The 24,809-nt window shown below is 41.4% G+C and overlaps 2 protein-coding genes across 2 annotated transcripts in view; both read right to left on the bottom strand.

The window, feature by feature from the left end:
- Positions 1-727: 727 nt before the first annotated feature.
- On the bottom strand, positions 728-3,227 carry apoa1b (apolipoprotein A-Ib). Its single transcript, XM_067449979.1, has 4 exons — positions 3,121-3,227; positions 2,401-2,447; positions 1,900-2,044; positions 728-1,629 (listed from the first exon to the last, which is right to left on the bottom strand). The coding sequence occupies exons 2-4, from the start codon at positions 2,438-2,440 to the stop codon at positions 1,044-1,046; spliced, it is 771 nt and encodes a 256-aa protein (XP_067306080.1). The 5' UTR covers positions 2,441-2,447; positions 3,121-3,227; the 3' UTR covers positions 728-1,043.
- An 11,334-nt stretch (positions 3,228-14,561) lies between these two features.
- Positions 14,562-24,809, bottom strand: part of septin4b (septin 4b) — a 34,302-nt gene continuing 24,054 nt past the window's right edge. Inside the window, exons 12-13 of the mRNA XM_067449978.1 lie at positions 19,783-19,879; positions 14,562-15,837 (exon numbers count right to left, since the gene is read on the bottom strand). Of these exons, the coding sequence (XP_067306079.1) occupies positions 15,769-15,837; positions 19,783-19,879 (166 nt within the window). The 3' untranslated portion in view covers positions 14,562-15,768. The remainder of the gene's footprint in view (positions 15,838-19,782; positions 19,880-24,809) is intronic.

Below are 24,809 nucleotides of genomic sequence, written 5' to 3'. Positions count from 1 at the left end.
TTAAAAAAAGTGTGTTTTAGAACTGCAATTTAAGTGTAAAGCAGGATTTGTGCTTGTAGTTTAGCAGAATAGGTTCAGGGGGTTGGTGCATGAGTTACATGTTGTGGCCATTGTGTCACAAGTACCAGTATTTGTGTGTAAAAAACTTTAATGTAAAACTGTAATGTATACCATATGGTCATGTGACACCTGGACGATTCCTAGATGGGAATCAGCTGTGATTTATATATTTGCATAACTTCAATCAGCTGTTTCTCAATAGCAATGGAATAAAATATAGTGGATATATCTGTGTTTCAGTTCACAATATGAACAGATATTCACTTTGACTTTAGCCTATAAGGTTAGGTTTAGAACATGGTGTTATCATGGTGTAAGCATTGGTAAATTTGGCAGTAAAAATACATTGTCTTGGTCTTGGAAGTTTAAGAAGTTCAAGCATTTTAAATTTTTGTTAACTATGCATTTTGTGTCAAAGCAACAATAAATGTGTTAATTGTTTACCTACACAGACAGATGGTGTGCTTACTGCGTTAAGAGTTTAGGGTAATTGTTAAAGGTATTGAAAAAACTGTCATAGTGATTGCAAAATTTTAGATGTAATACTAATATAAGTGAACCCATGTTAACAGCATAAATCAATATCATGAGCCCTTTAAAATATGTTTATTTTGTTATATGTAATAACATTATATGGCACTGATGACACATTTAGACATTGAAGAAATGTAGTATGAATTTTTATTTTTATTTCATTGAACATTGAAAATCAGTTAACAAAAAGCAGCTTAACAAAAAAATTTGCAAGGCATTTTTGAATGAACAGGTTTCAGTGTTCTTTTTATTCATAGCTGTGTTTGCCCATTATAGAGAATGTGAGTCCTGTAATTGTGGGAAATGTGTAAAAAGTGCATATGAATGTATTTGTGTATCATGTGCTTCGAGTAACGGTTAGCTTTGCTCTGAGATAAGCCTTCCAGATGATGGGTCGAGGTGTTGGTGAGGCAAGGAGGGGAAGGTGGGTGGTGTAAAAAAGGGTTGGATTACTCCTTGCTAAGAGACTTTTGGAGAGCCGCAAAAATAGCTTCGAAGTGAGGCTTCACCTGCTCGCCCAACTCGGTCATCTTTTTCCTCAGTTCCCCAGATCGCACGCTCTCACGGAACCCCAGGGCTCCCTTCTCCATCTGATCCTTATATTCCTGGATGTAGGGCTCCAAAAGGGTCCTCAGTTCCTGCAGCTGCGCCGTCAGCTTTTCACGCACAATCTCCATAATGGGTATCAGCTTGGACTTGGTCTCTTCCCAGTTGGGTTCAATCTTCGCCTGCAAGCTCTTGACCACCGGCTCCAGCTTGGTTCTGACTTCCTCCATGTGCTCACGCTGCTTGACCAAGTACTCCTCAATGAAAGGCTTCAGCACATCTCTGTACTCCTCGAAGTGCTTTTCCAGAACCTGCCTGAGCTCATCACGCTTGGGCTCGAGCTGCTTGCGGAGGTCCTCCATGTCATCGGTCCACTTCTGGCGGATGGGAGCAAAGGCTTCTAGCACCTGAGTACCAACTGGGGTGATGCCTTGAAAGGCGGCCTGGAAGTAGCCATGGACGTTGTCAATGGACTGGCCCAGGAATTCCCTAAACAGAATGAGGATTTAGGTTGGTTATAGCATTGTTTATAACTGGAAAATTGATATGGTGTTCCATAAAAATTAAAGATTGCCCTTAAACATTGCAAGATTGGTACACTCAATGGCATGCATTAGGTCAGGACTCCTTTGAAACTAGTTTGAGAATATTATTTGTCATATTACAGAAGTTAAATGGGTTGTTTCGATTTGACTTTAAAATTAATACCATGCTTCTTTGCTCTAGATGAAATAAAGGTTTTTTTTTTTGCTTCCGTACTTGTAGTCTTTGAACTCGGTGTCATCGAGGTGAGTGAGGGCCTTGTGTGAGGACTGCTTCAGCTGATCTGCATAAAGCTGGAGTGCAGACTTCACGTGATCCAGCTGTGATGGGGCTTCATCCTGCAGGAAACGGGCCTGGCAACCTGGACAAAGGAAATATCTCTTCATAAGTTTGAGTTTGAAACAAAGGGATAGCATTCTGATCATTTGAACTGGAAAGCTAAATTGTGTGAGATTTTAAGACTAGGTTTCTTCGTTGAAGTTATTTTCTTACCCCACAGGCATAAAGTGGTAAAAAAAAACTTACAACTTAAAGCAAGAACAAAAACTAAAGGTGTAGATAAAAACAAGCATTTTTCCTGACAAAATATAGCTCTGGAAAAAAATAAGAGACCACTTAACATTGACAAATCAATGGTAACTGGTCTCTTAATTTTTTTTAGAGCTGTACATCTTTGTTTTGTTTTTGTTTTTTGAAAGAAGCAATGAGTTTATATACCTGCCAGCAAAACAGTGAGGGCAAGGGCTACGAACCTCATCGTGGATCTGGGTCAAAAACAAACAAACATCAGATATTGGTAATATAGTTAAAGCAGCTCACAATCACGGTCTCATAGGTCTGAGATTTTTTTACCAAATGAAGAGTAGACACAATTCAGCATACCGGTAATTAATTCTAATGTTATTAAAACTTTTAGTACTGTGATTGCTCTAGATTGATTCAACTATTGCAGAACATGCAACCTATACTCAGAGCACTCGGGACATATGTCAGCCTATTAGACTAGACTCTAATTGATCCCGGATTAGACAGAGTTACAAAGGATTCACAACCAGATTAGCTCTCAACCACTACATAATCTGAAATCCTTGGATTAACTTGAACACATTGATGCAAATTAAAAATTTAGCAGCCTATTGTTACTTTCAGGCAGCCGAGGAACAGAAAGGTGGCCAGATGCCTTTGAGGGGATACATGTCTACATTAATTCATCATATTTCATCACTAAGACTTCGTCATTAGTCTTCAAACTAAAACAATTACTTTTGGTAATTTGACTATTTAAAATCAACTACAAAACCTGTTCTGTCAATGAACAACAGTTATATTTAAAGGTATAATTCAGTCAAATGTGCTGTTCTGCAAACAGTCCAAACGGTCCAGATGTTTCCTGCTTATCCTGAGTTACTCTATAGAGTCTGAGGTCGGGCTGCTTACCTGTTGATGTAGTTGGTCTGGGACGAGACTGAAGAAGCAGGTCCAGAGATTTGTCTTTTATAAAGCTCAGTGGGAGGGAGGGGGCAGGTATCTGGAGCTGAACCTCAACCCCTCGCCCCCTCACCACAGGGTTCAAAGGTTACCTTCTGAGGGGACGGGGGAGGCCCGCACAAACACATATGCACATACATAATAGATTGCTTCAGGCTCTTTGAGTTTTCACAATATGTCATTCACATCAAAATGTCGCAGATGTCTATCCATTACTATTCTCAAGACACAAGTGAGAACTCTGCAGTTGGTACCCTGAGGAGTTATTTCCTCCAGATCTGACCCATAGGATTTTTTTATTAACTTAATATAAACTGGTTAATTCAGTCATAAATGCTTATTTTTTATTTATTTTAATCCAGTTAATTGTGATTGTCCCATGAGGCAAAAAAATCTCAGTGATCTTAACATCTGTTCCTTTACATATAGGACATTTTAATCGTTCTCCCCCCCCCCCCCCCCCCCCAAAAAAAAAAAATGTTCAGTTTTAAGTGACACAAAAACACATTTTGTCATCAACACTGTCATTGTTATTACACTTTTGACAAATAAAGGTTTGACTTTGAGACTTTAACCATTCTGAGCACTTTATCTAAGCTCTTTTACATAATTATTTTAAGTCATTTTATTTTCTTCAGGTTACTCTTTCTCAAAATGTTGCTTGGACTTCCTCTGGAAACAAGGGCATCTGTGTGCTCTGCATGATATGATTAACTGGATACTGAACTTTGATACATGATTTTATCATATTATTCTTGGAGCAGGACACAATAATGTAAATAATGATACTTAGCATAGCTAATCATCAGCTCACCCCCATTGACCCCATAACATTCAAACGCATTGAATAACTTTCATTTTTTTTTTTTTTTTTTTTTTTTTACAAATTGTCTAGTTTATTTGTTTCCAGATATAATGTGTGAGTTATTATTCCTAACTATCTTTCTTCAAATGATATTACTGGTTTGCAATGAATAAATATTAATGCATAAGCATGATTTTTGTTACTACTCTGAATCTGAATGCTAGAAGCACATGTAGTTATTTAGTCTGAGGTGGAAAAAAGGGATTTCTTGCAAGTTATCAATGTGCAATGAAATAAATAAAACATGCCACTGTTTCCTGAGAATCACCCTGCTGTAAAATGACTAATAAATGTTTAATTCAGAATGTTTTAATTAATGTTAAACGATGCATCTTTAGGACTTCAGGTTCTTTTGTGTAACATAAAGAGACATGTTTATCTCTTTTAGAGACCTGTGAGCAATCACACCTCATGTGGAGATGTGTGACTTATCATGAGCTTCAAAAGATGGGTTTCTTTAATCATGCCATCTGTTTGCCTTTTGTCATGTTTTTGTCAGAGAAACATGAACCCTATACAACGTAAAATCAAGAGGGGTGGGGGTCATGATTTGTGCATATCAGCTCATCTGAGTAGGAGTTTAAGTAAACTACTCAAGCAAACACAGAGCAAGGTTGAAAACCAGTGTCAGCAGAGTTTCGTCCCTCGTGTGTGTCTCTGGTTTTCTCTGTAAGGGCCAGGACTTGTGTGAATGTCCTCTGTGATAAGGCCTTCTGGGCCATTCGGTCCAGCCTCGGCTATGTCAGGAGAATGTCGTAACCGTTCCTAGTACACGCTGTCTATATGAGCACACAACAGAACACTGCCAGCCGCTGTTTGAGAGCAAATGGGTCAAAGAGTCATTCAAGCTGTTGGCTACGTGTGGACTTTGAGGCTCTGTTGTGTGTGTAGAGGAGCTACGAAAAACCGTTAAGCTCTCTTTGTAAAATGGAGTAATTTGGATGTTAACAATGTTAATTAATGCCCATGCTCTTTTTAATAGAAATGATTCAGAAGCCTTCTGTATCACATTCAGCTACATCAAAATAATGGCTGTAAATGTGTCAATAATGAGCCCGTTTCATCCCATTGATACACTCATGCATATACATTTATTCATTTAGCAGAAGTGTTTATTCAAAGTGTCAGTTTCTGCTGTATCAACCCTGACCCCAGCCGTGCTTTTACACATTGTTTTGTGTTTGAGCGCTTGGGCGGGAGTCTAAAAGGGCAGTAGTCAAGCTTTTTCTTTATCTGTTTACACATGCTGTCAACATATACTGAATACTGAGTTAATCAGATGTTAAGTGGAATCAATTTAGCTACTGCTTGAAGAAACTATTCTCACAATACACAGATTAAATCAGTTCTTTTAATTTACAGCTCTGTATTTTTTCAGTGTGCTTTGGCCATATTGACAACACTGTCATTATTATTAGGCCACCAACTGGTATATCTCTAGATCTATGCTTTGAAAATCCCTAATCAATTAAATGTTTTAAATGTTATATACAGCTCTGGAAAAAAAATAAGAGACCACTTAACATGGATTCCTCTAATCATCCCTAAATACTGATTGGCTTCATCACTCTGTCTCCTCTCCTCCATCAGCTGTTGTTTGTGGTGGGAATTCTGGCGCAATATGGCTGCCGTCCAGGTGGAGCTGCACATTGGTGGTGGTTGAGGAGATTCCCCTCTTCCATGTAAAGGGCTTTGAATCCCCTAAGAATGTTTGTTTTAGCAGTTTCATTTTTACTTATTTCTTAATTTAATTGGATTTTACAAAATTACACGTAATATTTTTAGATAGTTTTTAATTTTTGTTTTTTAAATAGAATTTTAAACAAAGGGTCTGAATTGTGAACAGTGCTTTATTCTTTTGTTGCTGTTTGTAGTGTAACGACCGCCCTGAGACCGCTCTCCTTCTGGTTGGAAATCCAAGTTCAGTGTATATTGAAGGGTAATCCACAATCAAAAGCAGGCAAAAGGTCATACACAGGCAAGAAGTCCAAAAAAGGCAAACAAGACAGAAGAGACAGGCAAACGGATAATCCATGGAACGGGCAAGAAATCCAAAACCGTGAGACACAATACCAGGGAAAACGCTCAGAAATGCAGTATACAACAAACAAGACTATGCAATGAATGACAGAGTGAACATGGTTTAGAGCCCAGGGTGGAGCAGGCTTGGCAGATGACCAGGATGGCAAAGGCCGGACAGATGACCAGGGTGGTCCAGGCGACCATAGCATAGCAGACGACCACCACACCAGCGCAGATGTGTTTGAAGACCCCCATGGTGGAGCAGACGACCACCACAGCATAGCAGGCGTGGATGAAGACCCCCATCATGGAGCAGACGACCACCACAGCAGAGCAGGCATGGTTGAAGACCCCCATGGTGGACGAGATGACCACCACAGCAGAGCAGGGATGGTTGAAGACCCCCATGGTAGAGCAGACGACCACCACAGCAGAGCAGGCATGGTTGAAGACCCTCATGGTGGTCCAGATGACCACCACAGCATAGCAGGCGTGGTTGAAGACCCCCACAGTGGAGCAGACGAGGTTGAAGACCCCCATAGTTGAGCAGATGAGGTTGAAGACACCCACAGTGGAGCAGACGAGGTTGAAGATCACCACAGTGGAGCAGACGGTCTTTAAGACCACCACAGTGGAGCAGACGAGGCTGAAGACGACCACAGCGACGCAGGTGGTCTTGAAGACCCCCATGGCTGACTAGATGGGCTAGGAGACCTTCACAGTGGAGCAGGCAGAGCAGGTGATCCAGCCAGAGCCCTCTCCGAACTCAGAAAACGGGCCAGAGCACTCTCCAGACTCAGGACATGGGCCAGAGCCCTCTTCGGACTCAGCACACGGGCTTGGGCCCTCTCTGGACTCGGCACATGGGCTGGAGCCCTCTCCAGACTCGGGACACAGGCCGGAGCCCTCTCTGCACTCGGGACACAGGCAAGAGCCTCTCTGGACTAGGCACATGGGCCAGAGCCCTCTCTGCACTCGGGACACGGGCCAGAGCCCTCTCTGCACTCTGCACACGGGCCGGAGCCCTCTCTGCACTCTGCACACGGGCCGGAGCCCTCTCTGCACTCTGCACATGGGCTGGAGCCCTCTCCAGACTCGGGACAGAGGCAAGAGCCTCTCTGGACTCGGCACACGGGCCAGAGCCCTCTCCGGACTTAGCACACGGGCCAGAGAGCAGTGTGTGGCCCAAACACACTTTAACAGGGAGTGTTGTCGACAGTGGAACCACCTCAGGTTTGGTTTACTGCATAGATGCCAGCTGCTTGCACTAACATCAGTGGTGCGTCCTCCAGACTTAAAGCCAGTCTCAAGCATCTAGGGAAAGCCATAATGTCTTCCTCTGCTGCGCTCATGACAAATGACAACAGGGAACACAGATGGGGCGTTCATTACGGCTGAAAACTGTGCTGACCAACCGTGAAGGCTGGTGACTCTGGTGTAGTGTCTGTGCAGCTGGAGCTCTGGAAGGTCTGCTGAGACAACACGGGACTCTGGACACAGGCTTGGTGGCCATCTTGTCCGAGGACAAAGCCTCAGCAGCCATCTTGTCTGAGGACACATGCTCGGCAGCCATTTTGTCCGAGGACACGGGCTCGGCGGCCATCTTGTCCGAGGACACAGGAGTGGCAGTGGAAATGTCATGATCCGTGAGGAATCGTGAGCGTAGAGAGCAGCCATTAAACGCTCCACAGTTGTAAGTGAAGTGGCAAATGTGTTTCTGTGATCTTTATTTCCTGCCAGCATCATTCCCTTTTTTTCATCCTCTCTCATTCCTCTTTATGAGCACTCTTACACTTCTTGGTGTTTCTTCTCTCCTGCTGCTAGTGAATGAATAGCCCTCTTCTGCTTTCCATGGTAGTTCTCACCTCTCTCCTGGTGAGCAGAGACGTCTGGACTATTGGTCTTCTTCCTAAAGCTGTGACATGATTTGTTTGTGTATTGCTGATTTTCAGCTCAATAATGTCAGTAACCTTGTGGTAAGAAGCTAATTATTTTGTTTTTGAGAGTATTTTGGAATCGTTGCTTCAATGCACTAACAAACTTTTCTCTGTAGTTGTAATAAAGTATACAAGTAGAGATGGGGTGTTTCTACAGATGGATAGGCATTTACTTTTACATGCAAAATTCTGATACAATTATTTAGCATGTGCAGGATTATGATGCATCCACCACGTGTTATGGTATGAAATTAATAGAATAGACATTACTTGTCATAGCACAAAATATTAAATTATTGAAAGGGGTAAGATAGACCTCTAGCTGGGGAGAGACAACACCCAAACCAAAAAAACAGATAAAGTAGAATCCCAGTAAAATACATTCATCTGAAAGCAACATATTCTGTGACTTGTGGATATTTTTATACATATGGATATTTACATATTTAATTGCCCATATTTTAATACAAGATATGTACTAATATCAACATTAAGAATTCAAATTTAATGATTTCACTTTATGAGTCTACAGGTTTTAATGAATAGCAAATATGCCTCAAATGTAGCGGTGAATTCATGGAGATGTTGAATAATTACCTCATGAATTACAATAAGTATTACATTTAAACATAATAACAGTAGCAACATGCCACTCTGGTCCCTCTGTACCAAGGGTCTAATTTTATAATTTTAATTCAAACTAAAAAGTATAATTTTTTACTTAACAAATATAAAAACATGAATATGTCCAAAAAACTTTGATTTTCAGCATAATGTCATAGACCATAGAAAATTAGCTCAAAGAACTGAATCCCACAAATAGTAATATTAAAATGTAATTAGAAAATTAAAAATAGCATAATCATTCATTAAAAATGTTGAGATGAGATATTATCTGCACATCTAAAGGTTAATTAAGCTGTGCTGAATATTTATTTTAATGCGGAGGATGTTCTCATTTTAGACAAGTAACTTTTCAAAATATTCCAAAGCTTACATTTGATCCAAAACAGTAAAGCCATGATATGACTGGGGGATTCAAATCATATCTATGTACATCATTTTTAAGCAATTTTGCTATTATATGGGTTAAATTATCAACAGCACTATGAAAAAAGTTTTTTATTTTTTTATTTTTATTTTTTATAAAGGAATTCAATTAATATGTCTACAAAACAGTTCCAGCACTTAAAGGAAAAAGTGTTTTGATCATGAGAAAAATTAATCGTGTCATGAATCATGTCATGTTCTCATCTTATTCATTATTGTACGATTCTTATATAGTTGCATTCAAATGAATCTCCAAGACTAGAAATGGGTGGGGGTGGGGGATGATGTAGGGGTCAAATTAACATGGTTATAAAACACTGATCTTTTACCTTATTCACCCCCGTCAACAGAGAGACTGCAGTCCTGTCCTCATGGCTAAACTGAAGGATTTGAGGTAAAAGGCCACTATAAAAAGTGAATGCAGAGTGCGCTCTTGGCAGCTTTGTGTTGTTAAGGTACTCTGTGAAGATGTTAAATCGTAACATTAAATGTTTGATAGACTTTCTGCTGACATCCAAGACCTTATTAATATGTTTTGCTGCCTAGATGCATTGAAATGCATTGCACTGGAACCATTTAAATAAAAACAAAATAGACGGTTTCAACTGTTCTTCTGTGTCCAAACTGATGCATTGATTGGCTGGATCATGTGTTCAAGGATCACTGGGGTTAAATTTGCTCTCGCAAACAGACACCCACCTACACTGATAAAGAAGGTTTGCTGTTTGTAAAGATTTGGCCTCACGTCCACCAAATCTCAAAGTTCTGCAACTGAGTTTTATATCAATAAAATACAATATATGTGTGCCCCTATTCTTCGATTTTCTCATTCTTATACGTGTGTTCTTAGATTTTTTAATTATTTTATGTGTGTATATCTATCGTGGTAGGGACTTCAACCTGAATGCACACTGACTCATAGGAACTCACCATGGGGACAAAATTGAAGTCCCCATCAGGAAACAAGCTTATGAATCATAGAATGAGTATTTTTGAAAATGTAAAAATGCAGCAAGTTTTGTGTGATAGGTTTGTTTGTACAGTGTAAGAATCAATATGTCTATGGAATGTCCCAATAAAACATGAAAACCCAATATATATATATATATATATATATATATATATATATATATATATATATATATATATATATATATATATATATATGTATATATATATATATATTGGTCCTTATATATTGTGATAAAGTTCATTATTTTCCATAATGTAATGATAAAAATTAAACGTTTATATATTTTAGATTCATTGCACACCAACTGAAATATTTCAGGTCTTTTATTGTTTTAATACTGATGATTTTGGCATACAGCTCATGAAAACCCCCCAAAAAAACAAATTCCAAAATCTCCAAAAATTAGCATATTTCATCCGACTAATAAAAGAAAAGTGGTTTTAATACAAAAAAAAATCAACCTTCAAATAATTATGTTCAGTTATGCACTCAATACTTGTTCTGGAATCCTTTTGCAGAAATGACTGCTTCAGTGCGGCGTGGCATGGAGGCGATCAGCCTGTGGCACTGCTGAGGTGTTATGGAGGCTCAGGATGCTTCAATAGCGGCCTTAATCTCATCCAGAGTGTTGGGTCTTGTCTCTCTCAACTTTCTCTTCAAAATATCCCACAGATTCTCTATGGGGTTCAGGTCAGGAGAGTTGGCAGGCCAATTGAGCACATAATAGTATATCACTCATTCTTAGTCATAAGATCAGCTAATTAAACCACTACACAATGATCATATTCCACTCATCAAGCAGCCGACAGCATCTGATTGTGTTTTCTCTGCTTTTCTTGCCATAGCAAACCCAGATACAGCAGTCAGAGAAACACTAACATTTAAAAGTCATCAAACTGCCCAACTAAAGGAAACACTGATCACCATAATGGTGACATAAAAAACTATTAATTCTCAATAAGTGCTTATTTAGATGTATATCAGAAATAAAGTCAGTCTGGTTAGTAATGTGTGAAGCTGGTAATGCTGTTTGTGGAGCTGTTTAATCCTCTGATGAGATCTTCAGAGATTATATGTCTTATTTTATCTTCAGTTGATTTCATCTAAAGCTGTGGCTGAAGTCAGTTGTAGTTCTTGTGTTTCTCTTTTCTTTAGAGAATCTGCTTGTTATCGTCAGGTAACAGCTTATTAACAGCAGGTGTTTATCATTAATGCTCAATCACTTAATTATCTCATTAACATCAACACTGATTCAGTGTTACTTTTTAACACTCTGAGTGTGGGCTCATAGTGGACTCATATAAACACCAGCAGTGTACATTTAACACTGAGGATTTTGCTGTGCAGTAATACCATGGTCAGTAAACCATTTACCAGTGGTTTTGGCACTGTGAGCAGGTGTCAGGTCATGCTGAAAAACCAAATCTTCATCTCCATAAAGCTTTTCAGCAGATGGAAGCATGAAGTGCTCCAAAATCTCCTGATAGCGAGCTGCATTGACCCTGCCGTTGATAAATCACAGTGGACCAACACCAGCAGCTGACATGGCACCCCAGACCATCACTGACTGTGGGGACTTGACACTGGACTTCAGGCATTTTGGCATTTCCTTAACCTCAGTCTTCCTCCAGACTCTGGCACCTTGATTTCCGAATGACATGCAAAATTTGCTTTCATCCGAAAAAAGTACTTTGGACCACTGAGCAACAGTCCAGTGCTGCTTCTCTGTAGCCCAAAGTGGCTTGACCTGGGGAATGCGGTACCTGTAGCCCATTTCCCTGGGAACAGCCTATTCGTTCAGAAATTTCTTTCTGTGTCTTACCCTCTCGCTTGAGGGTGTCAATGATGGCCTTCTGGACAGCAGTCAGGTCGGCAGTCTTACCCATGATTGCGGTTTTGAGTAATGAACCAGGCTGGGAGTTTTTAAAAGCCTCAGGAACCTTTTGCAGGTGTTTAGAGTTAATTAGTTGATTCAGATGATTAGGTTAATAGCTCGATTAGAGAACCTTTTCATGATATGCTAATTTTTTGAGACAGGAATTTTGGGTTTTCATGAGCTGTATGCCAAAATCATCAGTATTCAAACAATAAAAGACCTGAAATATTTCAGTTGGTGTGCAATGAATCTAAAATATATGAAAGTTTAATTTTAACATTACATTATGGAAAATAATGAGCTTTATCACAATATGCAATTTTTTGAGAAGGACCTGTATGTATATATATATATATATATATATATATATATATATATATATATATATATATATATATATATATATATATATATATATATATATATATATACATACACTCATCTAAAGGATTATTAGGAACTAATAGGATTCCAACCTGGGATCTGGCAGTAGTGCTTGAAGGGCTGGTTGAGGCCCCCTTCGAGCCGCTGGAGCTGGCCGAGGCCAAGAACCTCACGCTTAAGGTGACCTTTCTCCTTGCCATCACTTCTCTGAGGAGAGTGGGGGACCTCAAGGCATTGGCAGTCACGCCAAATTGCTTGGAGTTTGCCCCAGGCAGAGTAAAGGCCATCTTGCGTCCAACCCCGGGTTACGCACCCAAGGTGCCATCTAACACGGTACGGTCGGTGGTTCTCCAGGCATTCCATCCCCTGCCTCATGTGACGGCAGATGAGGGCAGGCTTCACCTCCTCTGCCCGGTCCGGGCATTGAGGATTTATCTGGAGAAGTATGCCCAGTGGAGGAAGTCAGACCAGTTGTTAGTGTGCTTTGGTCCACCCAAGAAAGGGCTGCCTGCGGCAAAACCAGTATCAGTAACTGGATTGTCCAGGCAATAGCCATGGCTTATCAGGTGCGCAGCTTGCCTTCACCGATAGCCGTGAGGGCTCACTCTACCAGAGGCATGGCTTCTTCGGTAGCCCTCCTTCCGGGAGCTTCTTTGCAGGAAATCTGCGAAGAGGCCGGGTGGGCCACTCCGGCATACTTTCATTAGACATTACAGTCTGCACCTCCCGGTGACGCCAGGTGCCAGGGTGCTCGCCTCTTGAGTATGCACTGAATCGGTCCATACCAAGGGGCTCAAGATAGGCGAGGACTAGTGGGTATTTGTTCCCCGATGTGTCATCTACGATGACGCAGTGCGAGTTCCCTCGATAAAGGGAACGTCTCAGGTTATGCATATAACCCATGTTCCCTGAGAGGGAACAAGACACTGCGTCTCGTAGCCCCGCCTATCGACAGAGCGCCCGCTTCATCGCAGTAAGCTATATCTGCTTGTGCCGGCGTCCCTTTATACCTCAGGGTATGCCGTCACTCGTTACGTCATGACGCAACACCAATCAAGATTGGGCTTTTTCAAATGAGCTTCAGCAGAGTCACACCGAGGGCGTTCCCCGATGTATCATCTACGATGACGAAGTGTCTCGTTCCCTCTCAGGGAACATGGGTTATATGCATAACCTGAGACTTTTTGTTTATTTAATAAAAGTTGTTGAATGTTCGCCGGTTCCCGCCTCCTTCCTTCCATCAACAAACTCTGTTACAATAACATATCAAATGTTAAAAGTGCCAAATATTGGCTCATGTTGGATTTCATGAGAGCTACACATTCCAAAAAAGTTGGGACAGGTAGAAAAAGAGGCCGTAAAAGTTAAGTGTACATATAAAGAACAGCTGGAGGACAAATTTTCAACTTATTAGGTCAATTGGCAACATGATTGGGTATAAAAAGAGCCTCTCAGAGTGGCAGTAAGGCAAGATGGGCAGAGGATCACCAATTCCCCCAATGTTGTGGTGAAAAATGGTGGAGTAATATCAGAAAGGAGTTACTCTGAGAAAAATTGCAAGTTTGAAGTTATAATCATCTACAGTGTATAAATTCATCCAAAGATTCAGAGAATCTGGACCAATCTCTGCATAAGGGTCAAGGCCAGAAAACCATTCTGGATTGCTGTGATCTTTGGGCCCTTAGACGGCACTGCATCACATACAGGAATGCTACTGTACTGGAAATCACAACATGGGCTCAGGAATACTTCCAGAAAACTATGTCTGTGAACACAATCCACCGCACCATTCGCAGTGGCCGGCTAAAACTCTATAGGTCAAAAAAAGAAGCCACATCTAAACATGATCCAGAAGCGCAGGCGTTTTCTCTGGGCCAAGGCTGATTTAAAATGAACTGTGGCAAAGTGGAAAACTGTTCTGTGGACAGACGAATCAAAATTTGAAGATCTTTTTGGAAACCGAGACGCCATGTCATCTGGACTAAAGAGGACAAGGACAACCCAAGTTGTTATCAGCGCTCAATTCAGAAGCCTGCATCTCTGATGATTTTTAAATCTGATGTGATGTGATTTTTAAAAATAGAAGTAAGCTTGCTTAACCTTTATCAGAAGTTGCTTTTTGCAGAAACAAAGCAGTATGCAGTATATTTCTGTTACATATCTAATACAGTTTCAAAAGCCATTAAAATTAATATAAATATTCTGTGTATGACTTGAGCCTACAGTCTTGTGAAATATCATTTTAAAAAAGAACAGAAATAACGAGCAACAATAGAACATAAGTCAAAGTAAAGGGGATTATTCATTCACCTCTGACCCAACATTTTTCAGAACTCTTCTTATTTCAAGGTTTGCTTTTATCAACACTTTTTACTAAGTGTTCTTTGTTTCAGCAACATTACCCAAGAAAATATATATGATGCAGGAGAAATATAATTTATTTTTATGGACTGTAACACAGATATGGTCACAATGAGCACCCTTCCCACAATTGAAACAGCAGAAGTATATTGGTTGGTTCATGTTTTGTCAGAATGTCAGTTTGGAGTTCTCTGAGCTGACCCCATGACAGCAGCAGCTCACAGCCAGACGGCAAAGCTCTTCAACCTCTGACTAAGACATCCGCGGGTTTAATGAGTGACGACTAAACTGTGATTCTGACATGACGTGAACGCGCCAAAAGCACAGAATCAGACGTTTCTTCTTTAAACATGCACTTGTGGAATGAGTTCAAGGCCAGGAACATCTTATCCAGAGGAGAAACAATACATGTGTTAGCAGTGTTAACAAAAATATCTCTCTACAGTACTTTATTTCTCCAATAAGAAAATAAAATAAATTTTTTTTTCATTTAGAAATTTTCTAAAAGAAGCCATTTTGCAGCTTTGTATAGAAATACCAACAAAACCAAAGACATACATTATAACCGATGCAATTAATGAATATTGTACAAAATAAAGTTACACATTGTAGAAAAAAAAATTAAATAAGTCCATCGTGTCTATCCTATGATATCAAGCAATTATAAAACAACCTTGGGGTAGAGACACATTGGACAACAAGCAAAGTGGTTAAAGGGCTGTTGTCTTTCCCAGCCCTAAACCAGACGCCTTCACATGAGCGCTGTACTTTTATATTCAAACAAGAACATAGTTAAGTTTAATTAAGTATAGTGTCAGTCAGAACGGAAACAACAATATCGTAGTACAGAAGGGGTTTGCCATAGAAGATGCTTTTAGGCTTCCCAAAGAACCTTCATGGAACATCAATGCCAATATTGAACCTTTATTCATATCAACATGTCTGGGTGAAATTTCACCTCAAATCTAATCAATTTACTATTAATTAATTAATTTATTGTTATTATTATTATGATTCTGAAATGTGACCCAGACATGTTAGTGAGATGTGAAGACTGGCACGGGCCGCAGTAATGCTCCTGATGTGGCTGTGAAGGTGCCGGTCGAGAGGGCTGAGCGAGCGAGCGCCGTTAATACGCCTCTTTCTGCGTGTGCATCTGCTCCTGGATCTTATGCAGCATTTCCTGCATTCGTCTCAACTGCAAAGAAGACAAACAAACAATTAGATCACCAAAACTGATCAGTCAATGAGTCTGTGAGGCTGCAATGAGTCAGGTGATGTCGATCGGCTATCTCCAAACTAACCAATCATATCAGCCGGGTTCAAGTCACGTGAGCAGATAATCAATAACTCGGATGCCTTCAGTACGAGAGCTCGGGGATATTAGCACGTCTACATGATCAGGGTTTGCAGGAGATCGATGGCAGTGTTACATAATGCATATAACCTAAAATCAATACTACTTGATTATACAGTGTATGCACGGCTCCATGTAAATCATATGTTAAATATTCATGCGAATAAAATGTTAAACCATGTATTTTGTGTTCGACTGTAAATGCATGTTAACATTTGTCATTTTCTGACTAGTATGATAAGTGGTGATTGGTGACTGAATTCCCACCGCACCTCAGGTACTGTCAGCAATTCAACAGTCCCGAGTCAATTATTCCTTGCATACTATCATATGTCAGTGTTTTAATCTCAAGACATTTATCCCTGTAATGATTTGTTTTGTGTGGAACAACTTCCTTGGGCTGATGCGGCATTTCTGTAAAGCCGAGCCGCTGGGATGAGGTTAGCAAACCTGGAGCTATTCAAAGCTGTGCCATGGTATAAGTTACCAGAATAAACAGCTCAAAGTGTGTATGAATACAGATGTGCCATGTCAAATCATATGACCAGTGTTTACAAGACTTTAATCACAGACTGATTCCAGAGCAATAAATCCATAACAGATAACCACTTTAAAGCAGAGCCTTCATATATTTCATCATTCAATTCCAACTCATTTAATGCAGCAACTGCTTCAGAAAGACTACGCCAATCTACAAATCTTCCAAAATATATACAAAAATACCTATACTCTATTACTGAAATAAGTACAAAATATAGTTTAGCCTATACTCAGATAAAATGTCCTACAGGAAAATTTTATAAAAGCTTTGTATCGCTACATATACTGTATATATCATTCTTATTACTGCAATACATTATATAAAACAGTTGTATAGTACTGTCCACTTTTTATTTTAGGTGTCTAACTTTTATGTACTCGTGTTAGATACAATGTACTTACTGTGTTAATGCTGTGTTAAACACATTATGTGGTAGCACTTTATTTTACAGTGTCATTATACATTTAAGCACTGAGTAATATTAATTAACTACATATACATACTATGGGATTAGGGTTAATGTAACATGTAACATAGTTAAGTACATGTAACATAGCCTATGTAACAAGGACACTATAAAATAAAGTTTTACCCACTATTTTACAGTCTTTGTTACACTTTAGGTAATACAGTTATTACTTTAAATGGTACTTAATTAAATGCAACTAACTCTAAACGAACCCTAATCCTACCATAACCCTACAGTATGTGCATGTAGTTAATTATTATTAATTAAAACTTTATTAAAAAAAATATTGCACTTATAATTACTCTGTGACAATGTCACCTTGAAATAAAGTGAGTTATGCTTTATCTTACAGTGTCTGTGTTAGTGTAATTATGTGTAATAATAATTCATTACATGTACTTTCTACATGATTAGGGTGTGATTTAGGGGTAGCTACATAATTTATGCATAATTTATAGTAAATACAGTAACTACATGTAACGTGTAACAAGGACACTGTAAAAAAAGTGTTACCATAAAGTGTAACCCATTATTTTAAGGTGTCTATGTTAGAGTGTAATTCTACATTTAAATACCGAAAAAAAAAATGTTACCCGAAATCACTTGTGCTGCTATTGAGGTGGGATACGGGTAAGGTTAGGACAGGTTTGGTGCTAGGGGTAGGTCAAGGTATGGGTAGGTATGGTAGTCAACAGTGTAAATATAAAGGATTAAGGATCATTAGGAACACCATACTAATACTGTGTTTGACCCCCTTTCACCTTCAGAACTGCTTTAATTCTACGTGGCATTGATTCAACAAGGTACTGAAAGCATTCTTTAGAAATGTTGGCCCATATTGATAGGATAGCATCTTGCAGTTGATGGAGATTTGTGGGATGCAAATCCAGGGCACAAAGCTCCCGTTCCACCACATCCCAAAGATGCTCTATTGGGTTGAGATCTGGGGACTGTGGCGGCCATTTTAGTTCAGTGAACTCATTGTCATGTTCAAGAAACCAATTTGAAATGATTCGAGCTTTGTGACATGGTGCATAATTCTACTGGAAGTAGACATCAGAGGATGGGTACATGGTGGTCATAAAGGGGTGGACATGATCAGAACCAATGCTCAGGTAGTCCGTGGCATTTAAACGATGCCCAATTGGCACTAAGGGGCCTAAAGTGTGCCAAGAAAACATCCTCCACACCATTACACCACCACCACCAGCCTGCACAGTGGTAACAAGGCATGATGGATCCATGTTCTCATTCTGTTTACGCCAAATTCTGACTCTACCATCTGAATGTCTCAAAAGAAATCGAGACTCATCAGACCAGACAACATTTTTCCAGTCTTCAACTGTCCAATTTTGCTGAGCTTGTGCAAATTGTCGCCTCTTTTTCCTATTTGTAGTGGAGATGAGTGGTACCCGGTGGGGTCTTCTGCTGTTGTAGCCCATCTGCCTCAAGGCTGTGTGTGTTGTGGCTTCACAAATGCTTTGCTGCATACCTTGATTATGACTAGTTGTTATTTCAGTCAAAGTTGCTCTTCTATCAGCTTGAATCCGTCGGCCCATTCTCCTCTGACCTCGAGCATCAGCAAGGCATTTTCGCCCACAGGACTGCTGCATACTGGATGTGTTTCCCTTTTCACACCATTCTTTGTAAACCCTTGAAATGGTTGTGCATGAAAATCCCAGTAACTGAGCAGATTGTGAAATACTCAGACCGGCCCGTCTGGCACCAATCTCTGCGTAAGGGTCAAGGCCAGAAAACCATTCTGGATTGCTGTGATCTTTGGGCCCTTAGATGGCACTGCATCCCAGTGCCACGGCCAAAATGTCTTAAATCACCTTTCTTTCCTATTCTGACATTCAGTTTGGAGTTCAGGAGATTGTCTTGACCAGGACCACACCCCTGAATGCACTGAAGCAACTGCCATGTGATTGGTTGATTAGATAATTGCAACAATGAGAAATTAAACAGGTGTTCCTAATAATCCTTTAGGTGAGTGTATATGTAATTACAGAAATTACGGACAGCTGTATTTACATGTAGGTATGTAAATAAATTGGAGACCTGAATTATTTTTTACAGTGTACACAATAAGTACTCAATACACAGTAGTTAAAGACACTTAATATAAAGTGGGTTATAGTATTATAGCTCATTATATAATTATAGTATAAATCATTTTGAATTTAATTGTGACTTATTTAATTAAATAGACAGTTCGACTTAGTTCTATATAATAGTAATCATTTTTTTTAGGTTAAGTTAGGGAAGATGCTCTTAATTGCAAACAAAACAAAACAAATCTTAACAACTGGCCTAATTTACAAATAATAATACTCATCACGTTATCCTTTCGGGGTTCGATTTACATACTCTAGACATTTCTTAGTAAGATTCACCCATAATGCGATGCAGGATTAAAGTGCATCATGCCAGAGATGTGCAGGCTTTATAAACGCATTACACACACACACACACACACACACACAGATCATGAGCCTCACACAGCCTGTGCTCTGGTGTAACTGCCTGACAGTGCTCCGGACAAACCTACAGGGGGCGCCAGTGGCCCGTTTAACCACTGCTCTAGAGGGTTGATCTGAGGTTCATGAGGTTTAGTGTGAGCAACTATATGAAGCCCTATCAGAAGCCGTCAGGACCCTGCGGGGTCAGCGGCGGGTTCGGGCTCCGACTGAGGATCCGCACACGGCTCAGGCTCCAAATGCTGCTCGTGATGTGCCGTTTGCTCGTGTTGATCTTGGCTGGGAGAATGCCGTACCTCCTCATCTTTCTCTCGGATGAGCTTCTCCGTCTCGTCGGTGACACCGGGCACCATGGGAATGGGGAAGTCGGTGCCGCTCTCCCTGGTCAGTTTGCTGCTCGGAGCAAAACATCACATGCATGCACGTACGGTCAGTTTCACCAGCAAAACAAATGCCATCGTTTACTGTAGCCCCAAAAAGCATTGTACAAGAACATGGTACGGTTTGGTGCTTCATATGCAACATGTTCACCTGTTCTCTAACATAAAATGAACATACACTGCCAAGCCAAGCCAAGCCCCAAAAAAGTTGATGTTTGAATTTAGAGTCTATGATTGGATCATTAATGAAGTGATTATTATTTCTAAACTTAACTGATAGAGTGTGTAGCTTTTCACTTCTTAAACAACCATGTAGGAAGACACATCATGTCAATGTCATGATTTATCAGGCTCAGATTGTGAAAGAATGGTTGTGAAGGAGCATGAAGAATAATTTTCACCTCCAGAGCCTAAATTCATTGAAAGTCTTTGGGATGTGCTGGAGGAGACTTTACAGAGTGCTGGACTCTCGCATTGACAAAACAAGATCTTGACCAAAAATTGATGCACCTCTTGATGGAAACAACATCACAACGTTTATTTCCATGTGTCTTCCTACACTTTTGTTTAAGAAATGAAAAGCTACAAACTCCAACAATAAGGATTAGAAGAACTGTTGCCAAACATTTAACATGCCAGAAACATAAAATCACTGCAAGAAAGATCCAGTCATAAGCATTTGCCTACTTAAATCCAAACAGTGACCTTTTTTTGGCCGGGCAGTGTAGTATGAAAAGTAATCTGTTGTTATTTAATCCATTGTGTAGGATCTTAAACACTTAATGTGTGTTAATGACCTAATATTCAGCTGCATCCTAGAGTTTGCAGGCAACCCTGTAAGGTGGAAAGGAATGGACATGATTTGGACCATCATTTAGTTTAACCTAACGGTATGATTTCCAGTGTGAGAAAGTTAGGTGTGCTTGTGTCCTGTTTGGTTGTTTTTGATGCTGTTTTTGGTTGTTTTTGATGTTGTTTTTGATGCTTTTTACTGGGAGTAAAAGATTGGCCTGGACTACTTTCTTTGCACCCCTAACATCTGATACAGTGAGTCTCCGCTCTCTTTATCATTTGTATTGGCATCATTATTCCTTGGTGTGGGTGGGAAGCCTTCCTTTCTGTGGATTGTAGATGTGATTTCGATATCGTTCTGGCTAATGCAGATATATTGATAGGTTGTTTGTTTGAGTCCTGAGCAATCATTGGTCATGTCGCTCTGTGTAACTACTTTGGTAATTTGTCTTTTTGGTTCCTTCTGACATGGCTCTTCAGTTCTCGACTGCTCTGGATTTTTCTGTTTGCCTTGAATTGTGTAAACAGGCTGGAATTTTATGCCATCCACGTTACATACACCATTTTGTGGAAGAAACTTTGGAGGTTTTGCCCATGGTCCCCATAAATCTCGATATCAGCTATAGAAATCTGACGTCACTATTTATTGAGCCCAACTTTGGCAACCATGGACTCACATCTTCAGATTTACAGTGTACTCTGGTCAACATTCCCTCTTTGACCACTAAAGCATCAGTGCTAAATGACATAATTACTGACACAAACCTGTGCAGGCATTTTTTGACAGAAACCTGGCAGGTGCCCAATGATTTGCTCTGCTTACACCACCTGAACTCATGCATTATAATACACCACGTTTACGTCACAGGGGTGGAGGGCTGGCTGTGGTCTGCCATGAGCATGTTAGGGTGTTTTCTCACTTGGTCCTTTTCAAGGGTTTGAGCGCAGTTCACATGATTTTCGGTCCATATGTGAACATGATCTCAGACCCTAGTGAAGCGAACCGAGAGCATCACGGGAGGTGGTCTGGGTACGGTTCAATCTCATTTTATGGTACGGTTCGCTAAAAACATGAAATCCGAACACAAACGGGCTCACTTGATTTTTACGTTTGTGAATTCCAATGTAGTTTCAGATGTAATCAGATGCCTCCGCACAAATTGGCAGTTCATCATTGCTTCATAGCTGCTTCTTCTGGCAGATCTCTACAAATGATTTATTCACAACTTACACTTGTTTATTGCAATTTCAAAAGCATCCAAACTGTAAGAGAGACGCGGCTGCGTGCCCTGTCAGTTTTAAATGGTTTTACGAGGACATTGTATTTGTCCTATTGTTTTTTTTTTTCTATGCTGATGTTATCATTTCCTTCTGCAATAAAAAAACAAGATTCAAGGGAAACAATTCAAAATAAATGTAATTTACAAAGGTGGTTGTGTGATATAGTACAAGAATATGGATGTAGTATTGCAACAACATTTATATTTTTGTGTAAAAGATAAACAACTTAGAAATAAGCTCATTCCAAAGCTCATTACAAAATGATAATAATAATCTCTACAAACAAATATCTTGGTTTAGTGAGGCAAGTAAAATGTAAGTGAATGGGATTCAATTTTGAAGGCCGTAGGTTCAGCCACGCAACATTGAACCGGACTAGATCCAAAAAGAAGCAGTATGAACACATTCCTACTTAAGTGGGCCAAAAAAGGACTGGAGTCCACTTTCAGGTACAGTGAGAGTGTGAACGTGAAGAAAACTGGGTCCTTTTTCACTTGGTTCACCTCTTGTTCAACTTCAATTCACACTTAAAGAGGACTCAAGTGTAAAAACACCCTTAATATCAGCCACTGAGTTACTAAAATGCTTCCTCCATTGAATGCCTAGAGTTTAAAATGGTTGAAAAAAACATCACTAGCTATAGACATCCAAAATCCCATACTGATATTTTCTCTAAGATTTGAGAGCTACTTAAGGCCCTGAGCGAAATCGAAGAACGAACTTGTGAGGTGACATTTTGAACAAAACCAGGCCAAAATGAATGTATAAAAAAATGTGACTTCCCTTTCGGGGAACTCGAGCTGCGTCGAAACGCTGTGAGAACGCCTCTGTTTAAATGCGTCGTGAAGCGCCTGTAGAACCATTCCATCGGAAAAAAGATCGATCGTCGGCGTGATGACGTCATCGACCGGAAGCTATAAAACGTCCGTGAAAACAAACAGGAACTAGCTTCTGAGCCTTCAGCAAGCGATCTGTGTGAACCTGTCTGTCTATTTGGTGTTTTTGTCTGTCTATTATACTAGAAAGCAGAGATTTTCCACCCTTTTTGTTAAATATTCAATATATTAACAGAAAAAAGAGAAAATAAGATAGATAGAATGGCGAGTGAAAGCAGCAATTTCAGAAAGTGTGTTCCTCCCTGCCCACGCTACATCACGGGCGGGGATACACATCTTCTCTGTGTTGCATGCTTGGGAGCGCAGCATGCCCAGGCAGCCCTCGAGGGGGCTGCTTGCGAGCACTGTGAGCGTATGCCACTGAGAACGCTGCGCTCCCGCCGGGCACTCTTCGAGGAGGGTGCCTCGGCTCGTGTTCCCCGCGGCTCTGGTCCCGCTGCCGCCGAGGCGGAGCGGAGGCTGCAGTCGTGGGGATCACAATTGGATGTTGCAGAGGGGTTAGAGACGGGCGCTGCCTTATCTCTGCCCTCACCTGCTCCATCCAGCGGTTCTTCTCGGGGCATGGAAGCACGCATGGCGGTTTCTTCCCCCCCGAGAGAGCCGCCGGTACTTCATCTGTCCAGCTCTGAGGAGGTGGACGTTGAAAGTATCGATACTGAAGATTCGCCACTTCAGTCCCCTGCTAGTGAGGAGCTAGTTGAGGTTTTGACGCGAGCAGTGGCCAGGTTAAACATCGACTGGCCCACTGAAAGATCTGAGGCAGGAAGAAAACGTCATAGTAAGCTAGACGAACGCTTCCTGCCGTCTCGCGCATCAGAACCTCAGCGACGGGGCCTGCCGTTCTTCCACGATTTGCACACCGAGGTGGCAAGATCGTGGAAGAGACCGGCTTCATATCGTGTCTTCAGCCCGCAGACTTCGGTCTACAGCAACATTTGCGGGCTGAGACAGTATGGTTATGGGGCGATGCCAAAGGTTGAAGAGACGCTTGCGAGCCATCTCTCGCCTTCCTCGGCATCGTCCCTGAAGGCCCCGACTTTACCCACCAGACCTCTAAAGACAACGTCGGCGATGGTGGGTAAAGCGTACTCGGCGGCGGGTCAAGCGGCTGCATGCCTGCACACGATGGCTATCGTGCAGGCATACCAGGCTGACCTGCTGAGGGATTTGGACGGTAGTGATGCTGTGGGGGGTGATATTATCGCTGAATTAAGATCGTCAGCCGATCTAGCTCTCCGGGCCACCAAGGAGACGGCCAGATGTGTTGGCCGCTCCATGGCAGCATTGGTGGCTACGGAGAGGCATCTATGGCTAAACCCCACAGACATCAAGGAGAGGGAGAAAGCCTTTCTGCTTGATGCGCCGCTTTCTCCTGGAGGCCTCTTCGGTGACGCAGTTCACACTGTCACCGAGAGGTTCCAGGAGTCGAAAAAGCAAGCTGCGGCGCTCAAGCAGTTCCTCCCTCTCCGGGTCCAGGTCCCTGGGGCTGCTGCTGATACCACCAAGCAGCCCAAGCCGAGTACGAGCTCCTCCTACAGGGCTCAGCAGAAGCAGAGCGTCGCTGCCCGAGCTCCCCCTCAGCGTGGGGACGAGGGGCGGCGCTCTCAGACGAGGCCTTCGAGGGGCAGGGCTGATCTGCGGACAGTCCTGATCGCCAAGAAGGCCTCGTCGAAGCGTTCCTGACGCCAGAAGCGTCAGGACGCTGAGGGTGGTTCCCCCCGTAGGGAAACGGTGCTTACCCCTGCCTACGGTACCCGTTTCCCTACGGCACCCTCGGGGGGCCGCGCTGCCAACCCTGCCGCAATGCCGGGGCGCAGTCGGTCTCCGCGGGCCACCCGAGGGTGGTCCGCACCCCCTTCGGGGGGTCCCCGAGCAGTCAAGTCAGTTGTTCCCTGCCGGTCCGCCGCTTCAGGGCACTGTGCTTGTTGCTCAAAATACACCAGAGGCCAGCCTCGAGAGGCTGGTTCCCTTAGT

This window comes from Pseudorasbora parva, chromosome 8 (assembly GCF_024679245.1).
Source record: "Pseudorasbora parva isolate DD20220531a chromosome 8, ASM2467924v1, whole genome shotgun sequence".
NCBI lineage: Eukaryota > Metazoa > Chordata > Actinopteri > Cypriniformes > Gobionidae > Pseudorasbora > Pseudorasbora parva.
This window is presented reverse-complemented; position numbering and strand designations above follow the sequence as displayed.